Source organism: Leguminivora glycinivorella, chromosome 26 (genome assembly GCF_023078275.1).
Source record: "Leguminivora glycinivorella isolate SPB_JAAS2020 chromosome 26, LegGlyc_1.1, whole genome shotgun sequence".
Lineage (NCBI taxonomy): Eukaryota > Metazoa > Arthropoda > Insecta > Lepidoptera > Tortricidae > Leguminivora > Leguminivora glycinivorella.
This window is the reverse complement of record NC_062996.1, coordinates 5,292,797-5,302,143: the sequence shown is the minus strand read 5'-3', so window position 1 is coordinate 5,302,143 and position 9,347 is coordinate 5,292,797. Positions and strand designations below refer to the sequence as shown.

The following is a 9,347-nucleotide window of genomic DNA, read 5'->3' as shown; positions in this document are numbered from 1 at the left end:
TCTTTGCCTTTGGCTAGTCTGTGGCCAAGAGTAAGCCCATTTATAATTAAAAGAAAAAAAAGTCGTAGATATCTACTTGTTGGAATTGAAAGTTGATAGCGGCCAGGGGTTTCTAAGAAAACATTGTGTTGACAAAGTTGATAAATGTAGATTTAAATAGACGGTTAAAAGTAAGACGCGAGACGTCTTGGGCTAGAAAAATATCGATCGTAATCTGACACGCTCCAGTAACTACAAAATATCCCTCTAGGGCTCCCCTACTCTTATTATAATTATATAGTAATTATACACTTGAATTATTCCAGTTTTGGGTCTCACTTTTGATACTTGACACCCTACTTCTCATTCTTTCTTTGTCATCTTACTTTGATAATGACGACCAGTCTGGCGTAGTCGGTATTGACCCTGCCTGCTGAGCCGCGGTCCTGGGTTCGAATCCCGGTAAGGGCATTTATTTGTGTGATGGGCACAGATATTTGTTCCTGAGTCATGGATGTTTTCTATATTAGTATTTATATCGCTGTCCGAGTATTCACAACACAAGCTTTCTTGAGCCTACCGCTACCGTGGGACTCAGACAATCTGTGTAAGAATGTCCTATAATATTTATTTATCTCTTTTCTTATTTATTATTATTAAATTTATTCTACGGCCCAAAACGGCTCATTCTTACAGGCGCAAAGGATAAAACGCAAATAAAACAGTATAGTTAAATAAGAATTTATTAAAGATCTCATACGATGCTTAAAGTAAGGTCTCATCTCATGTCATACTTAAAGATCCGATACTAGAATTAAAGTAATGCTTAAAGTTTGGTTCAAGCCGCCACTCCATCTTGCTCTTCTTCTGAAACAAATTACAATGAATTAATTCAAATTAAACAGAAACATCACACAATAACAAGTTCCGATTAGTTTAAATGTTATATTTAAGTAATTAAAAAAAAAAACGTTTTTTCGGGACTAAATCACTGTCCAAAGGGTGTTGGACAGTGATTCACTGTGTACCCGTGATCCACTGTACCTTTATTATCAGTATCAGTGTAGGCTCGGGGGGGACGCTATAAGCCGGGGCGAGGCCACACGACGACTCCGTCCCAGTTATTTCTCAAGATCACGCCACTTTAGAAGAGTGATTCACTGTGTACCCGCGATCCACTGTACCTTTATCATCAGTGTCCATGGGCTCCGGCGCGTCGCTGTAAGCCGGGGCGAGGGGGACACGACCACGCCGTCCCAGACAGTTATATCTACTGATCCACTGTGCACCCGTGATCCACTGTACCTTTATCATCAGTGTCCATGGGCTCCGGCGTGTCGCTGTAAGTCAGGGCGAGGCCAGACGACGACTCCGTCCCACAGTTATTTCTCAAGATCACGCCACTTTAGAAGAGTGATTCACTGTGTACCCGTGATCCACTGTACCTTTATCATCAGTGTCCATGGGCTCCGGCGCGTCGCTGTAAGCCGGGGCGAGGGGGGACACCACCACGCCGTCCCAGACAGTTATTTCCCCGGAGATGTCCTTGCCTCCTTCGAAGAGTTGGAGGCCGAGGACGTAGCGGTGACCACCGCGAGCGACGACACGGAGGAGTCTGAAAAATAAATTATTCATAGAAACATTTTTTTTAATACAGTTGCTGCTGCACGTCTATTGGCTGTTTAGCCAGCGAGAAGTTGGATTCCACGAACTAGTGTGTAATAAAAAGTGTGCGTTCCATTTTAAGAATACTTACCGAAGTGTTTAATGTGTGCAGGTCGAGCGCAGTGTACGAGAGGGAGAGGCTATGGTGAGACAGAGATAGGAACTCACGTTTGCGTAGTAGAGGCGGCGTTGTCCTGTGCTTGCAGGTCTAGAGCCCCCATAGTGATTCACTGTGTACTCACATCTGCGCTGTAGCGGCGGCGTTGTCCTGTGCTTGCAGGTATAAAGCGGGGGATAGTGCGCCACTGTGTACCCTGTGATCCACTGTGTACTCACGTCTGGGCCGTAGCGGCGGCGTTGTCCTGTGATTGCAGGTCGGGAGCGGGGGATAGTGAGCCACTGTGTACTCACGTCTGCGCAGTAGCGGTGGCGTTGTCCTGTGCTTGCAGGTCTAAAGCGGGGGACAGTGAGCCACTGTGTACCCTGTGATCTACTGTGTACTCACGTCTGGGCCGTAGCGGCAGCGTTGTCCTGTGCTTGCAGGTTGGGGAGCGGGGGATAGTGAGCCACTGTGCACCCTGTGGTCCACTGTGTACTCACGTCTGGGCCGTGGCGGCGGCGTTGTCCTGCGCCTGCAGGTCTAGAGCAGGGGACAGTGAGCTACTGTGTACCCTGTGGCCCACTGTGTACTCACGTCTGGGCCGTAGCGGTGGTATTGTCCTGCGCTTGCAGGTCTAGAGCGGGGGACAGTGAGCCACTGTGTACCCTGTGGCCCACTGTGTACTCGCGTCTGGGCCGTAGCGGTGGCATTGTCCTGTGCTTGCAGGTCTAAAGCGGGGATAGTGATCCACTGTGTACTCACGTCTGAGCCGTAGCGGCGGCGTTGTCCTGTGCCTGTAGGTCTAATGCGGTGTGGGCGCGAGCATGCGCGGCTTCGCACGGGTCGGAGAGGCCGGCGCAGCCTGGTAAGAACAGGCCTCCGGCTAGCAGGGACAGGGCGCGTCTAAAAACACAAACAAAAAAGTTATAAAATCGTGTCTGTGATGTAGGGTTGCAAATAAAAAAAAAAAAACATTTTTTTTTTTTCAGAATTATGAAAAAAAAAACCAAGCTCCATGGTTTTTTTTTCTAAATATGTTTTTTTTTCGGATGAAAAAAATAATACGACAACGGTTTTTCGTGATTTGTATGCAAACGTTTATTGGGGAATCCCCGATGCGGCGTGGAGCGTGGAGAGGCGGTGGTGTTGCCAACAGTAAATAGCTACAACTACTAACTACAGATTGTGTAAATGTTAGTTTTATAAAACCAGAAATTTAAGTTATTAAATGTAAATTCGTTTAGTTAACAGAAAGTCTAATAGCCATTCCAGGCAAAATTTTCTGTGTTATAAATTATGTTACCTAAACATCACCGATTTTTTTTTGAGTACCTAAAGGACGCACTCTAGCTCCAAATACCTTTTACATGTTTTTCAGTGTGCTAACCTGAATGCTTGGGCGATAGGCAGAGCCTGCCGCTGAGGGTTGTTCATGATGCAGTGGTGGGCAAGCAGGTCGATCATCCACGGGGTCAGGGGTTCGAGTCCCGCGTGACGCGCGCACATGTCGCGAAGAAGGCGGATCAACACCTAATTTGCGAAAAGAGAGAGAATTTATGCTGAGAGGACAGTTTAACATGCTATTATTTTATTTCAATTTATTTTCAAACAGTACTACATAAAAGTACACATAAAAAAGACGAATCACTTCGAGAAAAGGTAGGTAGTGCCCTTGCGCTTCGCTTGACTTGTCTTGGCGAGGACACTACCAAAAATATTTATGTATCTTCTATTCTTATATAATCCCATCATCAAAGATTTCAAAGAATTGAGATTCTCCTCCCACAGGATATATAACTTACTCAAAGATTTTGAAATTCTAAATTCATGAAATAATGATAATTTATATGTACCTTGATGGAAGAGTGGTGAGCATTCTCTTCGAACCAGCGGCTGTGGCGGATGGCGGCCAGGTGGCTGCTGATCACCTTGTACTCCAGGTGAACCTGCAAGACAAACATTAATTTTAAACAAAGGATTCTCAAAACTTACAATCAAACCACCACACATATGTGTTGGACCTAGGTGACATCCTTGGAGGACACCAAGGAAAATAAGCTTGTAACTACTAAAACAACACCCATTTTTAACATTATGAGCGCAATTTGAAGCGTAATCACAACATTTAGACTAATTACACACAATAGTCTTCTTTGCTTCCACTAAAATGACTTAAATTAGGGAGTAGACCGTGTCAAAGGCCTTTGACAGTTCTACATACATACCGCACAGCTATGAGCGGCCGGTTTTAGCTGGAGCGAGGCCACGATGGTAGCTAAAGATAGGGAGGCGTGGCGCGAGACTGTGAAGGCCCTTTAGCCCTGGGGTGCCTCAGGACTACAATAACAAATACCTCGGGCTCCAGTTTCCTCAAGTTGTGGTGCAGAGTGGTGACGAGGACGCGCACGGCGGCGGCGGCGCCCTGCGCGGTGAAGCCCCGCTCGTGGCAGCTGCACGCCACAGAGCCCCCGTTCTCGTTACACTTACCTCTAGTAGCCTAACTTCAAAATTTACAAGCAAAGTACCACACATAGCTGTTGGACCTAGGTGACATCCTTGGAGGACACCAAGGAAAATAAGCTTGTAACTACTAAACTAACACCCATTCTTAACATTATGAACGCAATTTGAAGCGTAATCACAACTTTTAGACTAATTACATACACAATAGTCTTCTTTCCATCCACTATTTTGACTTAAATTAGGGTGTATACCGTGTCAAAGGCCTCTGACAGATCTACATACCTCGGGCTCCAGTTTCCTCAAGTTGTGGTGAAGAGTGGTGACGAGGACGCGCACGGCGGCCGCGGCGCCCTGCGCGGTGAAGCCCCGCTCGTGGCAGCTGCACGCCACGGAGCCCCCGCCCTCGGCTGCGAGCAACTTGTTCAGCTCTTCTGTCACCTGTAAACAAATGGCTATTTGTAAATGACTGTCCAGTGTAACAAGCCTCTGGAAGGAAGCAAACTGATATTTTAGCGTGCTAAATGCTATCAATGTACAACTACTTATATTTTTTTTGAAGTTTTTTTATTTTACGCTATAGTCTTACAGTGGTATCCTTTCAGTATGCCTCCTTTGTTTGTCCTAGGTCATATTGACATAAGTGCTTATTAAAAAGAGGCAGAATTTGACAAAGGTTTCCTATGTTTTAAGAATATAAGGGAAAGCATATGCATGCAGTTGGAATAGAAATTTAGTGTCTGGAATTTGACCTTACATGTCCTACTTATTGTATTAAAACTGTTATAAAAACTATGGTTCATACCCACAGGTTGCAATACAGGCACAGCACAGGCAACACACTAATATTAGGTACACCAATTATTTTTTTAACTATGGGCAACCAATATTTAGAAATCAATAAACCTAGTCTATACATTACCATTATCCAATGTCAAGTCGGTTCTACTGTACGGCTGTGGGCCCGTGACACAAGACATAAGCAGAAGACTGTAGGTGTTTGCAAACAAGTGTTTGCGGCGAATCGTTGGAGTCTTCTGGCCACGGACCATATCTAATGCGAAATTGTGGGAATCGACTGGACAAAACCCTATAGCCAAAGAGATACTTCTGCGGAAATGACGCTGGGTAGGTCATGTCTTACGAAGACCAAACAACCACCTGTCCAAGCAAGGGTTGACTTGGAATATTCCCGGATCAAGGGGGAGAGGTCGCCCACGGACTACCTGGAGGCGCACGGTGGAAAAGGAGGCTGGCTCAGTGGGCCTCGGCTGGCCGCGCCTGGAGGAGGCCGCGTCGGACCGGTAACAGTGGAAATCCTTCCTGAGAGCCCTATGCCCCTGATGAGGGACAACAGGATAAAATCATCATCATCATACATTACCTTGTTAGACAGTCCTTCAACAGCCTCCTTAGTGGGCAGCGTCTTCATGATGACCACAATATCGGCCACATTCTTGCCTGCCATCATAGTTCCCTTCTTGTACGAGCCCACTTGCCTCACTTCCTCCAGTTGCTACAACATTTGAAATGGCTAAAATTAATGTTTAGAAGATCAGCATATAAAATATAGCACAATAAATACATCTAATTATAATTAAACATACATAAATATAAATAAAATAAATAAATATTATAGGACATTGGCCGTGTGGTGACGGGTTAAGAATTTCACCACCCCCTTTCTTCCCGTATGTGTCGTAGAAGGCGACTGTGGGATGTGGGTTAAATTGTGGCGTAGGCGAGAGGCTGGTAGGGTATGCAAAAACCGGTTAACTTAAAAAACCGGTTAATAACCGAGACTTTTCCTTCAAAACCGGTTAACCGGTTATTAACCGGGTTTGAGGATTTTTTAGTAAATGGCCGTTCTACGCAATAATTACCATTACCTTTAAGAATTCTGATGTTGATGATATCGTAGCAGGTATTACTTGCACGATGAAGATCATTTTTATCCAGTTTTTGGAAATTTGGTAAATGCGGAAATTGCTAAAGAAGGCTTGTGTGGTTTGAATGTGATTCGTCAGTTTTGCGTTTTCTAGGCATGTCGCGAAGGTGTACAGCTCCCAGAGCCCCTAGTAATACACAAGCAATTGATGTAAGAAAACCAAGATCTCCATTATACCTTTGTTTTAAAAAATATAGTTTGAAATATACGGTAGACTCCGGTTACAACGACGCTCAAGGGACCGCTGATATTACGTCGTACTAACCGGATGTCGTACAAAACGAATTTCATTTCTTTTAATTAAAAGTAATATCTACATCTCTATTACTAAAACATTTCAATCAATAGGTTTATTTACAAGGAATTATTAATATTATTATCATAGTATTAATACCTTATTTTATTGTGACTTGTTTAGTTAGGAAAGTCCTTTTTAGTATGCGACTATGCGTGCTTGCTCATCATTTGTAAGTAAAGCTAGTTTATTAAAATGTTGACAATTTGTTCGCCTCCGGTCTCGGGTCTTATCTTGTGAGCTAAATAGAACCCAATTTGTATTTTTCGATTGCGTATAAAAGCAATACTTCAAAAAGTTACATGGCCACAATGTAATCTTGCTACTTGTTGTGGGCAAGACAGGGGGCCGTGCTCGGGTGGAAGTAGCTTTGTTTCCTCAATTTACTAGTAAAACTAAAGACGTTGTCGCTCGTCGTTGCAACCGGACTTGACGGACGGATTCTGTGTAAAATGTGTCGTAAAAAGCGGCTGGTCGTTAAAATCGGAGTCGTAATAAACGGATGTACTTTCATACTATCACATACGAAAACCAAATAAATACCTGTGCTTATGTCGTTGTAAGAGGTTGGACGTTAGGTCTATGCGGAGTCGTAATATACTAACCGGACTCTACTGTATTGTATAAAATGTATAATTGAGTACACTCGGGACTAATTTTTAAAATAAAATCATTACAGATAATAATGTTGTCAATGAAAAGTAATGAATAAATCTTTATTATTACAAAACATTAAATAATTACGTATTTTTGAACCTTTTAATGCCTAATTTTCCAAATTTTGAGAAATAAATAGTTTCGGTTATTAACCGGTTAGAGGCTATAAAAACCGGTTTTAAACAGAGGCCAAAAAGTCTCGGTTAACCGGTTTTTCGGTTAACCGGTTAACCGGTTTGCACACCCTAGAGGCTGGCAACCTGTCACTGCAATGTCAGTTTCGTTTTCTGTCATCCCCTTATTTGCCAAGAGTGGCACTGAAATTTGAGTAGTTTCATGTGCTCTGCCTACCCCTTCGAGGGATACAGGCGTGATTGTATGTATGTATGTATGTATGTATGTATAGGACATTCTTACACAAATTGACTGAGGCCCATGGTAAGCTCAAGAAGGCTTGTGTTGTGGGTACTCAGACAACGATTTATCCATACTAATATTATAAATGGGAAAGTGTGTGTGTCTGTTTGTTTGTCCGTCTTTCGCGGCAAAATGGAGCGACGAATTGACGTGATTTTTTAAGAGGAGATAGTTGAAAGGGTGGAGAGTGACATAGGCTACTTTTTGTCTCTTTCTAACGCGAGCGAAGCCGCGGGCAAAAGCTAGTATGATATATAAATACTTATTTACATAGAAAACATCCATGACTCAGGAACAAATATCTGTGCTCATCACACAAATAAATGCCCTTACCGGGATTCGAACCCGGGACCGCGAACACATAAACACATAACTACTATCCATATTTTTCTTCTAATTGTGGTGCTTAATTTCGTGCACTGCATAAAATATTTGATTTTAAGTATAGGAAACTACCCTAATTTATACCACTAGTGTCTTGGACTTTTAGGAAAAGTGTCATATATTATTTATGAGCATAATGCTTGTATTTTCAGGGTTATCATCTTTACTGTAGTACAAGTTTGATAGACATACCTTATACAAAATATGGTTAACTGTAAGTTACTAATTGCTGCAGAGGTGTTATCAACTGCTAGAAACAGTTTGTATCAATTTGCTCCTGAATACGCAGAGAAAAATCATAAACAAAATAAAAGTAAATGCTTACACAAGCAGCGAAGTCTCCTGGTGCCACCACCAGGTTGTCAAGCACAGTCTGCAGCTTGGTCACCAGGCTGAGGACCGCCGACTGCTCCGCTGGGGTCGGGCATAGCTCTGCATGCCTTTTAAGCAGGGCCTGCAATATTCAATGTATAAATAATTGTGACAATTTCATAACATTAAAAGAGATTCCTTTTAAATAAAAATTGTAAGGAATTATTTATATGTTTAATGATTAAATTCATGATTTTAAAGTGTACCTTATTGAAGAAATAAATGATCTTCGATGACAAAATCTAGGTTTTTACATGAAATAAATGAAATGCAAAATAAAACAGTTTACTGATTAGGCTGGAGAAGCCATTTTTTGCTTTTCTTATAGGTATGAATTAGATTTCATAACATTTAATATATAAATTCAAACTCCCATCACTCTAATAAAATATTAAATTAAAGCCAAAGGTATGTTTTCTTCATGTGCAACATTTGATACTTTTAAATAACTTAAGTTTCAAATGTAATACTCACTATTCTTAAGGAAAAAAAAAACACAAATTTTAGGACAAGTAAATATTTTATAAAGTGATACTAACATTATCATGTAAAGCAAGAAAATATAAGTCAACAGTAAACTTGGGTTTTACCATGGACCTAATGTTATATTCTATTACTACTCTATGGGTATTACGGTACCTGTGTAAGCGCAGAGTCATCGGGGGCAGGTTTACATCTCGGGAAAGCAGGCTCCGCCATTGTCAAATCAAAAGGAGGGCGTAATAAGAGCACCCTCGGCCTGTTGAACGGCGGGCGGCCCATGCCACCGCGCCCCGGCATACCACGGCCGCCTCTACCCGTTCCTCGCACCATTTTTCACTAAAAATCCGGAAAACAAACGAAAACCAGGAAGTGTACGGCCCCGACACGACCGCTCAATAATCACACGGTAATACTGTCAGTAAATGATTTTACTCAATTACTTAGGTTCCGACGAGAGTAATGGACAGTACTAATGTACTTTATAACACAATATTTCGTCAATAATTTACGTTAACACAGGAATTAGCTAAATGCTAAATTGCAAAAAGAGACGCGGTCTTCCATTGATTGAACGAGGTTAGGAGCAA

The 9,347-nt window shown here is 42.4% G+C and overlaps 1 protein-coding gene across 2 annotated transcripts; it reads right to left on the bottom strand.

Annotated features, from left to right (window-relative positions):
• Positions 1-708: 708 nt before the first annotated feature.
• On the bottom strand, positions 709-9,347 carry LOC125239848 (interleukin enhancer-binding factor 2 homolog). Of its 2 annotated transcripts, none has more exons than XM_048147570.1 (9): positions 8,917-9,347; positions 8,231-8,359; positions 5,589-5,720; positions 4,490-4,645; positions 3,598-3,690; positions 3,132-3,274; positions 2,507-2,647; positions 1,425-1,594; positions 709-846 (listed from the first exon to the last, which is right to left on the bottom strand). In XM_048147570.1, exons 1-9 carry the CDS (start codon positions 9,088-9,090, stop codon positions 818-820), a joined length of 1,167 nt encoding a protein of 388 aa, XP_048003527.1. In that variant the 5' UTR covers positions 9,091-9,347; the 3' UTR covers positions 709-817. The 2 variants fall into 2 exon arrangements, with proteins under 2 accessions (XP_048003527.1, XP_048003529.1); XM_048147572.1 differs by having other exon boundaries at positions 709-843.

Excerpts from the sequence above, each read along its gene's own strand:
- LOC125239848 (XM_048147570.1), bottom strand. The coding sequence starts at position 9,090 with ATGGTGCGAGGAACGGGTAGAGGCGGCCGTGGTATGCCGGGGCGCGGT. Across the intron at positions 5,721-8,230 it reads CAGGAGACTTCGCTGCTTGT|CAACTGGAGGAAGTGAGGCA; the intron begins GTAAGCATTTAC and ends CAAATGTTGTAG. Across the intron at positions 2,648-3,131 it reads CCTATCGCCCAAGCATTCAG|ACGCGCCCTGTCCCTGCTAG; the intron begins GTTAGCACACTG and ends TTGTGTTTTTAG.